The following is an 18,421-nucleotide window of genomic DNA, read 5'->3' as shown; positions in this document are numbered from 1 at the left end:
TTTTACCCTAGTAAAATGTTGAATGTCTTCAAATTTCGAAGTGATGTTTTGACAAGCTTGTTTACCTACGGGTTATGCAAGGCTTGGTCAGGCCGGCGTAAAAACTATGTCCTATATTTGGGAGCTAACATTGTCTCCTACCCAAACCCGGTACTTGCTAATGGAAAATGAGTTTTGGTTCTTGGTTCTTGGTTTGACAAGCTTGTCCACAATTATCAAACATGGTTGTGGTCAAATATCCTACCCACAAATTGGTAGATCATCCCTAAAGGCTAAAGACGTGATCTTGTGAGGTTGCTTTCCATTAGATCCTAGCTAGTGTTGCCAATTGTGAATACAAACCTGTGTTTTGAATAGTTCCCATCGATTGCTGACAAACCATGCATTTTTGGACATATTTCTGAACATCTCGTTTAAGTGAAGGCAAATAATAACGTTCTTCAACCAAAGAAATGGTTTTATCACGCCCAAAATGTCCACTAAGACCAATGCCATGCAATTCTAGGATTAGATGAAGACGCAAAGAGCACTGTGGAATACATAAACGATCTCCTTTAAAAAGAAAACCATTTTGAATAAGAAAATCATCAACACTTGTTGTTGAAGAACCACACTTTTCCCAAAGATTCTGAAAATCTTTGTCTTCACTATAAAGGTCTTTTAGAAAATCAAAAGCCAAACTCTCATGTTTGAGAGTGATAAGATATGAGCTATCCTACTCAAAGCATCAACTACCTGATTTAGTTTTCCACTTTTATGTCGTACAGAGAATGTATACTGATTGATAGTTGATAACCATCTATCATGCATCCTATTAACCTTTGCTGAAATCTTCAAAAATTTAAGAGCTTGATTATCAGTATTTACGATGAACTCACTATGAATAAGATAAGGATGCCACTGTTTTAATGCTTGAACAAGTGTTATCAATTCAAGTTCATAAGTAGACCATTTCTTCCTTGTATAAGAATTCTTCTTACTGTAATAAGCAACTGGATGATCTTCTTGAGAAAGTACAGCTTTTATACCAACAATGGAAGCATCACAATGTATTTCAAATGTTTTGTCAAAATTTGGCATAGCAAGGACATGAGCATTACATAATTTTTCCTTGAGCAAACTGAAACTCTTATCTGCTGCTTCAGTCCACACAAAAGTGTCACGCTTCAAACAATATGTAAGACCGGCTGCAATAGTGCTGAAATTCCTGACAAATCTCCTATAAAAAGAAACCAAACCATGAAAGCTTTACACTTCAAGAATAGAAGTAGGAGTAGGCCAATCAACAGTGGATTTAACCTTTGAATCATCAACAGAAATACCATTACTTGACACCACATAACCCAAAAATGTCACTTTATTTGTAAGGAAAGTGCACTTCTTTAAGTTCACATACAACACATTCTCTTGTAGTGCAGAAAATACCTGAGACAAATGTTCAAGATGTTCTTCTTCATTGCGACTGTAGATCAAAATATCATCAAAGTATACGATGACAAATTTTCCAAGAAAAGGTTATAATGCTTGATTCATAAGACGCATAAACGTGCTAGGAGCGTTGGACAAACCAAATGGCATCACAATCCATTCATATAATCCTTCACGAGTTTTAAATGCAGTCTTCCATTCATCCCCAATACGAATGCGTATTTGATGATAACCACTTCGTAAATCAAGTTTTGTAAATACCTTAGCACCAAAAAACATATCAATCATATCATCTAGTCTAGGTATTGGAAATTGATACGGTATAATTATTCTGTTTAATGCTCTGCAATCTATATACATACTATGACCACCATCTTTCTTGTATACTAAAAATTCTGGACTAGCACAAGCACTTTTGCTTAACCTAATCAATACTTTTTGTAACAGATCATTAACTTGTCCTTGTAAAATCTCATGTTCTGTTGGAATCAATCTATAGTGAGCTTGATTAGGAAGAGAAGTTCCGGGTATAAAATCTATTTGATGTTGCAAATCTCTTAAAGGAGGTGAGGTATTAGGTAATTCATCAGGAAATAAAGTACCAAAAGAAGAAATAAATTTTTTACCTTAGAAGGAATCTCCACCATCGGCTTAGTAGACTCATGAGAACTCAAAGTATGAGTTGGTTGTAAATAACGAGTAATGGAAGCAACTAGAGCAGTTGTCTCTGGTTCAGAATGTTCTCTTGTTGAAGTAGAAAACTGTAAAGGCCAAAGTAATTTAGTGAAACCATCATGAATGAAAGTATACGTATTTTCATAGAAGTTATGAACAACATGGATATCATACTTCCATGGTCTTCCCAAAAGTAGACTTGCAGCATTCATATTAATCACATCACAAAGAGCATAATCTACATATCCAGGGAATGAAAATCTGACCAAACACTGATGAGTTATTTTTTGTGTAGAAGAACTGTTGATCCATCCTACACAGGACGGATTTGGACGAAGAGTTACTGGTAATCTCAATTTCTCAACCAACTTTGCATCTACATAATTTTCAGGTATCCCACTGTCAATGAGCATACTATAAAGTTTGTCATCAATAAAACACCGAGACTTGAAAATACTATGTCTTTGTGAAAGACATGGTTCTGTAATCAGTATTGGACGCACTACACCTAGAAAATCTGCATCATAAGATTCATGTGCTTGCAAATAAGTTTGCTCTTCATCTTCAATGACGTCTTCTTCTTGTGTTTCCTCTTGAATTTCATTAATATATGCATGAAACTTGCGACATTCACTAGAAGTATGACCATCTTGATTGCACTTATTACACTTGTCTCCTCGAAACTTAGAATAAGGATTAGGAGGTTTTGGTAGTGGAGGAAGTTGCTGCTGATATTTACTAACTCTAGTATTTGAAGTAGTATCTCTTTGACTTGAAATCTGAGGTGACTTTGCTGGTGGAATATCAAGAAACGGTGAATTTTCAGCAGGGAGAGGTGTTTGGTTGTATGAAAAATTTGGTGTTGGCATTTGTTGAATAGGTCGACTAGAACTTCTTTCAGGAGCATACGAATAACCATCTTGGTTACTCGGAGGAAAATAAGACGACTTAGAATTTTTGTAATAACCTTGAACACGGTTTTGTCGTGGATATGCTGGGTTAGAATTACTAAGCACTCGCCTCTCAATCTTAATGGCTTGCTGCATAGCTTCAACCATTGTATAGACGGATTGAGTCATTCCTTGTTGTATAAGTATATTCAAACCCTCAATGAAACGTGCTACTAACTGTTCTTCTGATTCATTCAACTGATTACGTGCCACCAAACTATAAAATTCATCTACATACTCTTCAACAAGTCTAGCACCTTGTCTGCAGTTTTGTACTTTGATAAACAACTGCTGCATAAAATCTTTAGGCAGAAACTTGTCTCTGAATAAGTCTTTCATTCTTTTCCAAGTACGTATAGGAGGCTTATGATATTTACTTCGATCATCACAGAGTTTATCCCACCATGCTGCAGCACCACCTTTCAATTTATATGCAACTAGTTTCACCTTAGAATAATCAGGTACATCCATGAAGTTGAAAAACGACTCCACTTCATAAAACCAATCTAACAATTCTTCTATTTGTAAACCACCATGAAAGTTAGGTATATCATCTTTCAATTTATATTCTAGTAAAGACCCATATGGATTTGAGTTAGATTTTAATCTTCTTTCATCTTCCTACCTTTTTTCTTGTTCTGCTTCAACCTTATCATCATCTTCATCACTGTGAATATTAACAGTTGCTGGTTTATTATAAGGATGGTTAAGGAAGCTCTCAAATTGTTTTTTGAACGTAAGAAGTTGTGAAATTTCATCAGGAATAAAAGTATTCTGAAAAAAAAGAACCTTGTTTAACTTTCTTTGTTTCATCTGTTTTCTTTTCTTCTTCAGTTTTCTTTTCATTAGTATTGTCGTCAGTATCATCAGTTAAATCTGGAATACCTTCCTCCTCTAGACCTTTGTATTTCAATAACTTGTTTATGAACTCGCCTTGAATCTCTAACCTTTTTTCGAAAGTTCCAAGTTTCTTCTCAAAACTATTTGTAAGAGTTTTGATGTTTGTTTCAATTGGTTCCAATTTTTTTGTGAAAAGGTTTTCAATATCAACTAAAGTGATAGGTTTTTCTTCCATTGAATCGAACAAAAAAAGAGAAGTAAGAAAAAAAAAATTAAGTTTTGAGTTTGCGGAAGCTTTTAAGGATCGAGTTTTAAGATAAAAATCTAAAACCTATGGCTCTGAAGCCAACTAATGTAGAACTGATAGAAAGAAAGCAATTCGGAGATTTTTGGAGATACGGAGAGATGAAAGAGATACGAATTGGATGCACGTAAATTAGGAACAAGCATAAAAGAGTTGATAAACAAGATAGTTATATTGAATGATAATCTGAATTGTCCAAAACAAAAGACACAACCTGTATATATAGGCTAGCAAAGAACGAAAAATAAAAGGAATACTAACTAGTCTAGGAAAGTAAAAGACTTGACAATCAAGAAATACTCAATTAAGAGTTTGATAAGAATTAGGAAATTAACAAAGAAAAGATGTACTACATCAGTAAGAAAATACTCAATTTAAGAGTTTGACAATCAAGAAATACTCAATTAAATCATCTCTAGGAATCAACATTTATTACACGAAGAAAAAACACTTTGTTAACATCATGCTCAAAAGAAATTACATTAAAACAAACCAGTAGTAATCATGCAAGATGAAAATCACAAGAAACCATATATATGTAGATCGGTCGACACTAGTGGTAATATGTAGATCGATCGATACTAGTAGTAACAATCGTTAAGTTTGATGTCCATTTGGAGACGAAAATACGCAAATCCTTCGACAGCATCTGTTTGCAGAGTTCCAGTCCCTCTCGCCATAAGGAAATCACCGGTGCCACCGACAACAGAAATATCTCTCGTCTCTTGATCCATCAAATCCGCACCCATAAGCTCCAAAGTGCCCTCATAATCGGTAGAATCGAATACTATCGAAATGCATACCAAGCATTGTATCTACTTTTCATGTTATAGAAGTAAAAACCTTGAGCTCTAGCCGCTGGGCTAGGCAAAATATGTCGATCCAGGGTTAACGGATTATCAAACACTACGACTAAACCAAACTGAAAGTTGCTTATACTCGTAGAGTTAGTTACTGCAGTTGATGTTGCATCAGCTGTATTCGTGCCATTAAAAATGGTCTCGTGAAGGTATAGTGTAAAAGTTTGGCATGGTAATTTCTTTTGTAAGAGTCTGTTACCTTGAGCAAAAGCAGACTGAATGAGAAGAACAAACAAGATAGTTGCGCATTCCTTTACGATGAATGACTTAGACATTCTGTATCGCAAGTATTACTGAGATATTCGGGAGTGTTTTACAATGATAAAATTTTATGTTATACATGGACACAGAATTCCTCGACCTATTTATAGTGTTTACAACTGTTGGTGGTGATCTTAAATGTGAAGTGTATGCATTTTTGGTTGAGATGCCTCAAGAAAATTGATTCGAATAATTTTAGATCCTTCTGACTACGATTACCTTGTCTTGTCTTTATTGATCGAAAGATCCTACTATTGCCCGTCTTTGGATTTTAGAACATAAAAGACAAAAGTTTGTAAATAATCGAATGCGCATTCGTAAAATACAAACATAACTGTAACGAAAATAGTTTATACTCCCTCCGTCCTAAATTTTTAGTCCGCTTTGACTAAGTCAAGATTTTAAGGTGACCGGAGGAGTATACAAGATTACCCCTATTAAATGCTATGTTATTACCAAAACTAAAATGAGTGCATGGACTATGGAGTATGTAATAAAACACATATTTGGTAATTTAGTTATTCATAGAAATGTTTAAATAGAAGATAAAATTAAAAATCTTTATGCGATTAATTCAATAAATTTGTTTCCTATTAAGAAAGATATCATTTAAGATTTTAGATTGGTTATATTTAAAATTAATTTTATAATATAAAAAATTAAAGGGTATATTTGAGAGTTTGACTAAAAAATATGACTATAAACAGAAGCTGGCCAATATTTTAGAACAGACGAAAATAGAATAGAGGACATAAATTTTAGGACAGAGGGAGTATTAATTATTAGAATTGCTGGCGAACAGATTAAGTAATATTTTTTAATGTAATCACATACCATCACAATGTTGATTGATAGATAAGGAAGTACCTAATTGATTTAGACCGTCTGATATACCAAATCAGAATTTATTATGCGTTTTAGTATCATTCCCGGGTCGTGGTTTGGATGCTATGGTTCACCCGCGCGCTGGGGTTTTATGTCTTCGAAAAATAGAATTTGATATGAAAAATTAGGCGTGGCATGCCCATACTTGGAAGGCATCAGTTCCAACCTAACATAAACTCGCTTCTATAGATTCCGTTTCATCTTTAATTGATTTTATGGAATTTCTTAATTTGTGTTTTGCGCCAGCTTTGGGCTTTGATTAGAACCGTTGCAGAATGAATTTTTGGTTACTCTGATTAATGGAAATCAAGCATTTTAAGCTATTGATGTTGCTAATAATATCCGGAGTTGTGAACATTGATATTTTTAAAGGTTTGAGTGACATGAGAAATAGTAAACAAGAAAAATATAAGAAAATATACGGGGCATCTCCAATTTGGAAATAATGAGGCGTTTTTGATTTATATTTTTCTATCGATAGATATCAACAGATCATGAGACAATCAACAACCGAAATTTGATAATCTGAATACCTACTCATAAATCTTATCCTGATCACTAGTTACCAATGGCTAACGCAGTTACTCTATGGAATCGGGCAGAAGATAAAAATGAAAAACTCATTTGATATTATAAATTATTATAGTAAAAATAACAGAGTATTGGTTAGTATTATATAAAATGGAACTGTCAGAAAATAAAACACGATTATGGTTATTTAGACCGAAAAATCCTTCAATAGGGAGGGCCGAAACGTGAACTCTAATTTTAGAGGGGTGCACAAATTTGTACTATTTAACGTCCTCAATATACTGAAGGAATTTAACAATTCTCTTAGAATGAAAAAAAATATGAATTTTATAAATATCCATCACTTTCTTATTTTACTCTTTATCTTATTTATAGGATAAAATTCATTACAATTTACTTTTCTATGATACTATACATTATAAATGAGATCATTGTAATTAGAACTCCGTCTATTTAATGGGACTACAAAACTTATAAATTCCATAATGACTGGTTTGCACGTGAATCTGCAGTGTGCTTCAGTTATCTACAGACCAGTGACGGAAGGAAGGGGTGGCTTACCTTGGCTGTATCCCACCCCAAAATCAATAAAAGCTTCTTTGCACCATTGTAATCGTTAGAAAATTTAAAAGAACCGTTTTTTGGGACTACTCAAAAATGGTGGGGACTACTTTGTGATAGCAATGTCTACCCTATACTTATAAGGGGTGTCCTAAAGTGTGGAAATGACTAACCTACCATTCACCTATATATATAATCGCCTCCTCCCATCATCACCACCTATATATATATAACCACCTCCTCCAATCACCACCGCCGTTCACCACCACCAACCACAACCGACCACCTCAAATCACCACCACCGCCACCTCTATATATAGCTTAATTCAAATCATTAACAAATCAAAATTATAACAAACCCATTACTTTTCATCGTTTTCCGTTAAAAAATGAGAAGTAATCATCAAAATGAGTTGAAAATGGAAGTTACAGAGAGAAGGTCGGCTAGGAATTATGTGAAATTTTTTGTCGAACTAGCTGAACTCAACTTTAATGGAGGTTTTTGTTTTCAGAGAAAAATTCTGTTACGTCGAAAAAAAATGTCCAAGCTGAACTTATAGTTCGGTTACGTCGCAAAAAGTTCGGTTACGCAACAAAAAGTTCAGTTACATTGCAATTTTTTTCTCCTAACCGAACTTTTCTCTGAAAATCCTGCATATTGAGTTCGGTTACGTCGCAATTTTATTTCCTAGACGAACTCCTAGTTCGGTTACGTCGCAATTTTCTTCTCTAACCGAACTTTTCTCTGAAAGAAAAAACTCCATTAAAGCTGAGTTTGGCTACCTGTGTTTTCAGAAATATTAGCCGAACTACACTTGCAGATGAGTTCGGCTACCTGTTCTTCAGATGTCGTAACCGAACTTTTTTAATTAAACCGAAATCAATTTGTAAATTAATCATTTTTAGAAATGTTTTGGCCAATTCAAGCACCATTAACTAAATTTAAAGTATCCGTGAGTACCCATAACATCATACTCTTGTTGTGGCTCTTAAAGAAAAAGATCTTAACTTTTTTTCTTCCAAAACCCTCATCTTCATCTTCTTCTTCTCCCTCTCAATAATTCTTCTTTTGAAAAAAATAAACTTATTAATTTAATCTCACTAATCATTAATTAACTCACTAATCATTACACTAATTTAATTACCAAGGACAAGTTTAGTATTAAAAAAAACTTAGATAAGGGGTGACTAGAAATTTGGATCAGCCCATGAATAACTAAAAGAAAATCCCACCGAATATAATCTCAAAAAGGATCTATCGTCTCAAAAAGGATCTATCGGCTCAAAAAGGATCTATCGGCTGTAAAGTCTATACATATCGTATAAATTAACTACAATATATATAGTCTGATGGTCAAGTGTTTGTTTGTACCGTGTATAAAATACACGAGAGGCTCGCAAATCAATACAAGGAGGCATGCAGGGAAGATTAATGCCAGGAGGCATGCAGAGCAAGTCAATAGGCATGCAGGGCAGTTTCATACAGAGTTAATACAGGAGGAGAGTTTCATGCAGTTTCATGCAGAATTAATGCAGGGGAGTTTATGTCCAGGAGGCATGCAGGGCATGGCCAGGAGACATGCAGGGAAACTTAATACAATTTATTCCTGCATGACAATTAGGGGGAGACTCTGATTCGCAACTATATAAATATAGGGAAATGTAATTCTGATGGGAAAAAAAACAAAAAAAGGAGAGCTAATAGAGAAAAAATCCATTGTAATTCTATTATCAATAAAACGTCACTCCTCAAGGGGATTCGTCTGTGGATGTATGCAAACCATGCCGAACCACGTTAAATTCGTGTCCCATATCTTTATGCTTGTTTCATGTTTTTAATCCTGTGTTTCCTCACCATAAACAAAAATCATCGTGTTTAGTGCCTGTAAATATTTCTGGGTACAAACATTGGCGCCGATTAAGGGGATTCGTGTAAAACAATCGTGTTTTTTCATTGAGATAGATGTGTCAAAAGCTCAAAAATCATGCCACGAATTTCCATGCAAAAATCAGCACCGTTAGGGTGCCACGTCAGTCATGCCGTCCCAGTCAGCAGTGGCACGTCAGCGCTTCTGCACCATCACGCCACGCCAGCAAACGCACTCGCTTCATCCAAATCTTGTTTCGTCAATAACTTCTTTGTTTGAAGTCTGAATTGAGTGATTTTTGGCTCGTTAGAACCGTTTTTCAATTCCCTACAGTATGGAAGAAAAACTTTATATGTTAGAGAAACTTTTATACGCACTTGGGGCAGCAACATGATCGAGTTCGAGGTTCGTGGATAACGACATGATCGAGTTCGTGGTTCGTGGTTCGCGAGATGACCGAGTTCGAGATGAGGAGTGCATAAACCCTTCAATATTTAGCCATTCATCATTAACAAGCACCTAAAGCCTCACCTTGCACGTGAGCACATAAGTCTTGCTTTTATCGCAAGCATAAAATCTTGTCTTACACGCGAGTATGAAAGACTTGCATCTTAGCAAGCATAAAGTATCGTCTGAACCACGAGCTCAATGCCCGATATTGGTCCAAAGACTCGTACTCAACACAAGCAACAACCATCCTTCCCGAGCAGCAAGCGCTAGCCTTGTTACGTTGCGAGCAAAAAGCCTTGCCCCAGCCGCAAGAACACACTACATTCTACTCAAGACTCGACTAGCTATCGAGCATCACAAGTCCACCACGTGGAAAAAAGTCTCGCCTAACACGTGAGTAAATTTTATTGCAGGTTATCACAGTTGGGGGCATCTTTGTAATGTCTCTACTCACGCTTGGGGGCGACTGGCGAGTTACATCATCGACGATCGACGCGAAGGAAAAACAAAATTCTTAACCCCCAACAAGTTGGAGGTTAAGAGGGGGCTATGTTTGTACCGTGTATAAAATACACAGGAGGCCCGCAAATCAATAAAAGGAGGCATGCATGGAAAATTAATTCCAGGAGGCATGCAGGGCAAGTCAATAGGCATGCAGGGCAGTTTCATGCAGAGTTAATACAGGAGGGGAGTTTCATGCAGAATTAATGCAGGGGAGTTTATGTCCAGGAGACATGCAGGGAAACTTAATACAATTTATTCCTACATTGAAATTAGGGGGGACCCTGATTCGTAATTATATAAATATAGGGAAATGTAATTCTGATGGAAAAAAGGAGAGTTAATAGAGAAAAAATCCACTGTAATTTTATTATCAATAAAACATCACTTCCCAAGGGGATTCGTCCGTGGATGTAGACAAACCATGCCGAACCACGTTAAATTCATGACCCTTATCTTTATGCTTGTTTCATGTTTTTAACCCTGTGTTTCCTCACCATAAACCAAAATCATCGTGTTTAGTCCCGAAAATATTTCTAAATACAAACAGTGTTGTTGGGGCATAATACAAGTCCTACCTTGTTGTTGGGGCATGATATATAGTCTGATCGTATAAATTAACTACAGTAAAGTCCCACCTTGGTCCTTGGAGATAGAGTTCTTTTCCTTGCATTCTAGACTCGTTGGGCAATCAATATCAAGGCATTTAGAAAAAAAATTATGAAATGTATCGATGTAATCAGCGTTCTCTCGGGCAACCACAATTAGGCTTTCACATTATTCTGATCTAAAATTTTATTCTTTATATAAAAACCAACAATTGCGAGATACCACCACAAATTGGGAGATACTAAGAAAAATAAAATAAAAAATATTATGAAGTAACTTGAAAATCACGTATATTTAAAGAAATTGTAATGTCTAAATCACCCATAAATATTACCCAATCGTGTTAAAAGAATGATAATGTCTAAATCACCCATAAATTTTCCGCAATCATGTTAAGATTAAACTTTAGATTGAGATTTTATCCATTTAAATTAAGAGAGTAGATTTGATTGTTATGAAAGATTCTAGCCTAATCATACCCTAACTCAAACCATAAGTCCGTCAATCCCCAGTGACGACCAACACAGTCGGTATTGTATTGACCAAAAAGAAAATCAAAAAACCGTCAGTCGGTATTGCATTCAACCTGCAGCTGTGCCGACTGACATAACTTCCTAGACAGTTTGCGAATAGTGAAGCTGGTGCATACACAATGATCAAGATAGAGATTATTGTTAGGCTGTGTTTGACCCACTTGATTTCCCATGTGAGAGGTACTCTAAAATGCAGTACCATTAATTAGCTGGTAATCATGTGGAGCGTGAGAGATCTTGGGCACATGAGATTAGAGAAAGAAATAAAAATCCCTCTTCAACTTGGGCTCGTATTCTATCATGGTCTGTGTGGTTTGATTCGAGAACTGTAATGATGTGTATGTTTGGTTTTTTTGAGATTTTATTTATTTTTTTAAGGTTTTGAGGGGATACCAAATTAGAAATATTCCTTAACCAAAATTAATCCCCATATAACCATGAGTATCTCTCAATTTATGAGAGTATGTCCCAATTGTACCTTCTTATATAATTGATCATTTTATGTTTACTATTTATCTAATTAATCATTTTTATGATTATTCTTCTAAGAAAATTGTATTTCTAATTTGGTTTAGACTAGTGGTCTTCAATCCTCAATATTATTCATCGTAAATTAAAAAAAAGATGGAATCAAAATAGTGTACTTGCTTTGAATTTTGTCCAAATTATCACGACAAGAGAAATATGGCAATCGATTATTTGTAACTTAATCGGTACCTCGACTCTATTTATAATCAGTAAATACATAAATACGTAGTTTCTTTTTCTTGAAGCACATAAATATATAGTTTTTTTTTCTTGAAGCAAATAAATGTGTTTACTTTTTGTCTTTTCTTTCATTTCATTTTTTATTAAAATTGTACTTATATTTTTTTAAAGAACGCGCAATTGGGTGATACTAAAACTAATTGGGGATATAGGAAAAAGACAAAAACGAGATTTAAATAGTAAATCATGGTCACCCTCTATTCGTGTAATTTATATAATTCCTAATCTACCCTTTACTAAACATGTTTAGTGGTTAATTATAATTAGTTAAGTTAATAGATTAGTTTGATAATGATTAGTATAAATCATTATCATTGAATATGTTGATACAACAACATTAAATCAAGATGTTTATGATCGTGAGAATTTAGGTGAAGAACCAACCTATGAAAGTAAACAAACTGAACATAAGAGTTTTTTTAAATACATATGTATAGGTATTAATATACTGAAATTTGATTTTTTTTGTTCATTGAATTCGCCATTGTTACTGAAAAAGCTCAATGCCGGCATGGTAAAAGTATGAATACCATGTCGTTAGGTTCCAAATCGGCATGGTATTCATACTTTCACCATGCCAATACAATATCCACCAATTTTAATATTATAAGTACACTACCGGCACAGAATGTTCATTATCGAGCATGCCAGTAGTGGTCGATTCCCTAGTGAACCGTGCCGGTTTGAGGACAAAAACATACAGAAAATCTATCTGAAAAATAGCAAGTTTCGGCATGGTATTCATCCTGAAAAACCATACCGGTACTAGTATCGGCATGGTATTCATCCTGAAAAATCATGCCGGCACTAGTATCGGCATGGTATTCATCCTAAAAACTATGCCGGCACAAAAAAACAGTAGGGTATTCAGTCACGAACACAAGATGGGAGTGGATTGAAACTGAAACTGAAAAAGGTACATGATATGATTCTAACTCAAACGAAGTTTTAGAACAACAACAACACTTTAAATATGAGTGGGTATCACGTACCTTCTCAATAAAGTCATTTCTTCATCTTTTTGCTCAACAACAATTCAATTTAACCTAGCTTTAAGAACTTGTTAGGGTTTGATTTTGATTTTGATTTTGATTTTTAGTTTTAAAATTTAATTTAGATGGAAGGATATTTTCATATTTTCTCCCAAAAATATATCCCTTAACGGACACTATTGGATGGAATTAGTAATTCATATCATCGATTAGTTTTAGTATCCCCAAATTGCACGTTGCATTTAAAGTACATATTGTATCAGGAATCTCGTATATATAACTAATGAAATCTCAATTCTTTATTGTTCAATTAGATATATTGTTAGATTAACTCATACTGTCGTTATTGGTTGAAGTAGCTGAGGTGAATGTATAGCTAGATATGACTCAAAGGGTCGTGCTTCAAGAAAAAGACAACATGTTGTGGGCTTTGCTTACTTAGTGTATATGACATCATTTACTTTTATCGTGGCTGAGATGAACGAAATTGGGAGTTCATGAAAAAATATTAGCCCACCCAGATATAAATTTCTGGTTCCGTCCCTGCTACAGACCTAAGCAGTTGGTAGCAAAACCTGACGAGATATTCAAAGACTCATAGACCGACTTTGCTAGACAACCCCAAAATTTGTACCCAAATCCCTTTAGCCCACCCAGATTAAATCGCTAAGGTGATGCCATTTTGTGAGAGAAGGAGTTGGGTCAAGATGGGGATGTAATTAATGTGTAAGCAGAGCAGAAATCACAGTGGATTTAAGCCCCCTCTCCAGCTAAGTTCAAAGGTATAGGACTGGTAAAAATCGTGTTGGACAATACATGTGAGTAATACCTTGTATTTTTATGTATTGCGGGTTTTACCCGACTAAGCTAATTACTTTGTTGTTTGAGTGGTTGTTGAGTCATTTTTTTTTTCGCTTTAGCCTAGTAGGGTTGTTTGAAGAAGGCAAGCTATAAGTTTGGGTGTGAATATAGTCATCTAGTTTTTTTTTGTTTTTTTTTTGAAGCACGATATTTATTAGATTAAACTAAAATTACACTGGTGTATGTGATACCCATAGAGTCTGTTATTACAATAGAACTGATAGATTGCGGAATTGTATGTTCCCATATAGCTGTCGTGAGTCTCCCTATGGAGCAATCGTCCGCCGTTCAGTTTGCTAAACCATCTGCTGCTTGATTTGCTTCTCTATAGACGTGGCTAACGGTATATTGCTGGATTTGGGTGACTCTTTGTTTGATCTCTGCAACCAAGTCAGCTATATACCAAGGGGGGGGTCTGTATCTAAGGTTATAAATCTCATTAAATTTTCTGAATCCGTTTCAAATTGGATTTTTGACCATCCTCGTTCCGTCGCCGTTTTAGAGGCTATGTGCATGGCTCAGGTCTCCGCTGCAAGTGTTGTGGTGATGCCTAGAGGTTATGCTATTGCTATGATAGTGTTGGTTTCCCCATTTCTACAAATAATATCTGCTCCCGCTATGCCGGGGATTTCTCTTGCTGCACCGTCCGTGTTGATTTTGATCCAATCTGATTGAGGCTTGAGCCATCCTACTAAGATGGTTGAAGTTGTTACTGTTCTTTGTACTGGGTTTGGATATGGCTGCATCCCAGGGAGCACCGGTCAGAGGTGTATCTGGGCCGAAGAATATTCCTTCTGGAGCGTGATGGCCATTTGCATTACATTTATCGGATTTTGTTGTTGTTGGCGATACATCACACCGTTCTTGGTTAACCATAAGGACCAAAAAAGGAAGCAGAAGGTTGTGTTTATCGGTGCAGGAAATTTTGTTTGAAGAAGTTCGGATATGGTAGTTTGGTGAGGTAGTGGAATGGGTATGCTTTGCGAGGATACATGAAGGTTTCTGAGTTGGTTTAGTAAGAGGTTCCAAGAATCTATATCTGTCTGACAATGTAGCAGAATGTGACTGGATGTTTCGGGATTAGAACTGCATTGAGGGCATATATTGGAGTTGGTAAGATGGATACGATGAAGAATGTTGAGGGTTGGTAAACCCTCATGCTTTCCACAAGAAAAGTTATACTTTTGGGGGACATGGGAGTGTCCAAAGGAAGATGGATGGTGGAAGGGGGTTTTGGTGAGTTTGCGCAGAAGCGCTAATGAGGCAGTTGTATCCTGAAGCAGTAGTATATTGTCTGCTTTTTGTAAAAGGCCATATGATCCTATCAGGTTGATTGCTCTGTGGGATGTGGATGTTGATGATTCGTTGAATTATGGGGTGGGTTAGTAGGCTTAATGTTTCATGATTCCAATTCCTGGTTGATGGGTCGATGATGTCTGCTACTGATTGTATTGGATAACAAGAAGCTGGGTTAATGGTATTTTCAAATTGTGGTATCCAATTTGCTTGTATGGGGGTGTGTAATCCATCTACTATTTGATGAAAGAGATATCGTTTGAAAAATGGTATGAGCGAGGCCATTTGCCTCCATTGAGGGCTAGGGGAAGACGGGAGTGGTGGGATGGTTTCGAAAATGGGGTTCTGAGCAAGACATTTTGCATTATATAGTCTGGCTAAGATAGAGTCAGGGTTTTGGTGAATGTGACAAATTTGTTTCATGAGTAGTGCTTTGTTGTGTTCTTTACTACTTCGGATGCCGAGCCTTCCTTGTGATTTGGGTTTGTGGAGCTTGTCTTTTCCCAGTGGGTGGAGTTTTCTGATTGAAGAATCGTGAACCCAGAATAATTTTGTCGTGATACGATCCATTTTTTGGTGGATATGAGAAGGAAGTATTTGGGTTTGCATGAGGTGGTTGGCAGTAGAGGTTAGTGATGATTTTATGAGCTCGAATCTTCCTGATTGGTTGAGGCATTTGGTCATCCATCATTTTTCCTTGCGTGCCATCCGTTGAAGTAGAGGGGAAAATATGTGGCTAGAGGATATACCATGTTTAAATTGTACTCCTAAATAGGCAGGGGGTTCGATGTTGTTGGCATGTTAAAATCTTGGGTTAACTTATCTATTTGGGGTTGTTTTGCTTCGGGTGATGTATCAGTGTGGATTTAGAGTCGTTGATGTGTTGACCCTCCGATGTGCCGTAAGCCTGTAATAGTAGTTTGAGATGATTGGTGCCTTCTGGAGTTGCTTTATATGTTATCAATAGATCATACGCGTACATAAGATGCATTATTGGTGGAGATTTTTGAGAAATTAATGCGGATCCCCTCTATCTTATTTTGTGCTTCAAGTATTCCCAAATTGGTAGACAGTATTTCCACACAAATAATAAAGATATAAGATGAGAGAGGGTCTCCCTGTCGTATTCCCCTGGTTGGAGTGAAGTATCCATGTGGTGTGCCGTTGATATGCATAACATAATATAATCCACAAAGTTGGAGGGGAAGCCTAAGCTGGTGAAAGCATGTTTGATGAATCCCCCAATACAAGGAATCATAGGACTTTTGAATGTCTAGTTTCAGTGCAATTTTAGGATCCTTCGTACGGTATGATGTTCTGATGTGGTGAAAAAGTTCAGCTGCGATAGCTATTTTATCATGAATGGATCGTTGAGGCACAAAAGCACTTTGGTATGGGCTTATCAAAAATGAGAGTAGAGGTCGTATGCGATTGACCAAGATCTTTGAAATGATTTTGTAAGTGACATTACATAACCCTATCGGTCTAAATTTAGATGGTTTTGAGGGATGTTCAATCTTTGGGATTAGAGTGATATTAGTGTGGTTCATGAGAGGGTGAATGCTAAATGACTCAAAGAAACTTCGGACCATTGCAATAAGTTGTGGTTGGGTTGTTTCCCAAAAAAACTTTAAAAAACTTACTTGTGAATCCATCCGGTCCTAGAGAGCTATCCGATCCTATGGAGAATAGCGCATGTTTGATCTCTTTAGTGGTGACTTCCGCTGTTAGTTTCTCACATTGTCGGGGGGTTAACCTTGGTGTTATTGTCTCGAACAGGCTCTCATCAATTAATGTATTTGGCGTCGTATACTGGTTTGTGAAGTGTTCAAGCGTGATCCTGTCGTTAATCCAATTGTTTTGCTGATCCTGAATTTGTTGTATATTATTGCATCTTCTATGAATTGTGGCTTTTGTACGGAAGAATGTGGTGTTACGGTCGTATGACCGAAGCCATTGTATTCTAGATCTATACTGCCAATATGTTGCATGGCAATCCAATAAATTCAGGTGTTCAACTCGGAGTTGCTTTTCTTGTTGAATCCAGTTTTCCAGTGCAGCTCCAGCTTGCGTAGCACATTGATGTTAGGCAGCTTTAATTTTCGCGGTTGACTTTTTGATCAAGGTTGGTTGATGGCCAAAGTTAATCTTATTCCATTCTGTTAGAATTTCACTGGTTGAGATGAGTTTGAGCTGGAGGTTCAATGGTGGATCCGAGTCCTGTAATTTATCCCATGCCGAGGTAACCACTTGATGAAGTTGAGGGTGAGATAGCCATAGATGTTCAAATTTATAGTTCTTACTTCCTTGCCAGTTCAAGGCTTTCGTTTGAAGCAGGATAGGAGCATGATCTGAGGCTATTCGTGGCAGGTGTGTGATTCCGGCATGGGGGTTGGCTGTTCTCCAGTGTTGATTTGTTACTGCTCTATCAAGTCTTTGTTGGATATTGCCATGACCTTGTTGGTTGTTTGTCTAGGTGAACGGGTCTCCTCTGAATCCTAGATCAATATAGTCATTTGATCTATTAAATTGAGAAACGGTTGTGTTTGTGCATACGTAACCGGTTTGCCTCCTTTTTTTTCCGATTGGTCGAAAACTTCGTTGAAATCTCCCAATAGCAGCCAAGGTGTTGAAGTGTTAGGAAAAATTGTTAGAAAATCTTCACACAGGTTTTTCCTTGGGTCTGGGTATGGTGGGTCATATATACCCGTACAAAACCAAGGTTGAGATGGAGCAACTTGTGTGATGAGAGTATGAATATAACTTTGGGACTTCAGGATGATTTGGATGTCGACCTCATTTTTCCATAATAGACATAAGCCCCCTCTTCTGCCGATTTTAGGAACTGTGCAGTGTTTTGGAAATTGCAAAGTCTGCGCAATTCGCTGCATTTGAAAATCATTGGCCGAAGTTTCTGATAGAAATAATATGGTTGGTTTGTACATTGATATAAGTCTGTTAAGGTGTTGAATTGTTGGTGGCTACTTTAAACCTTAATAGTTCAATGCAATAATAGACATGTCTTACCGAATGAACTGCTTTGGGGGAGAGGTGAATTAGGTTGGACAGGATTGACAATTGGGAGGTTTTATAGGGTGATATCAATTTTGATTGAATGGCACATGCAGCGGGTAATGACTTGGGCTAATGTGGTAGACTAATGGAGCCGGTAGAAGTTTGCCTCCTATTGTAAGTTATGGATGGCTAGTTCACAAGTAGGAAGAAGACAGATGAGTGAAATACGCAAT

The 18,421-nt window shown here is 36.4% G+C and overlaps 1 protein-coding gene across 1 annotated transcript; it reads right to left on the bottom strand.

Moving 5' to 3' along the window:
* Window positions 1–304: 304 nt before the first annotated feature.
* On the bottom strand, window positions 305–4,128 carry LOC113360806. Its single transcript, XM_026604265.1, has 6 exons — window positions 3,843–4,128; window positions 2,055–3,622; window positions 1,569–1,689; window positions 1,426–1,462; window positions 736–1,219; window positions 305–529 (listed from the first exon to the last, which is right to left on the bottom strand). Exons 1-6 carry the CDS (start codon window positions 4,126–4,128, stop codon window positions 305–307), a joined length of 2,721 nt encoding a protein of 906 aa, XP_026460050.1.
* Between the last annotated feature and the right edge of the window lie 14,293 nt (window positions 4,129–18,421).

The sequence above is a fragment of the Papaver somniferum genome, chromosome 3 (assembly GCF_003573695.1).
Source record: "Papaver somniferum cultivar HN1 chromosome 3, ASM357369v1, whole genome shotgun sequence".
NCBI classification, from domain to species: domain Eukaryota; kingdom Viridiplantae; phylum Streptophyta; class Magnoliopsida; order Ranunculales; family Papaveraceae; genus Papaver; species Papaver somniferum.
The sequence above is the reverse complement of the archived record's forward strand: the minus strand, read 5'-3'. Positions and strand labels throughout refer to the sequence as shown.

What these genes read in the sequence shown, in the direction of transcription:
- LOC113360806 (XM_026604265.1), bottom strand. Translation starts at nt 4,128, where the DNA reads ATGGAAGAAAAACCTATCACTTTAGTTGATATTGAAAACCTTTTCACA. An exon ending in ATCTTGAACATTTGTCTCAG is followed by an intron (nt 1,220 to 1,425) that starts GTATTTTCTGCA and finishes TTCTTTTTATAG; the next exon opens with GAGATTTGTCAGGAATTTCA. An exon ending in AAAGTGGAAAACTAAATCAG is followed by an intron (nt 530 to 735) that starts GTAGTTGATGCT and finishes TGTATTCCACAG; the next exon opens with TGCTCTTTGCGTCTTCATCT.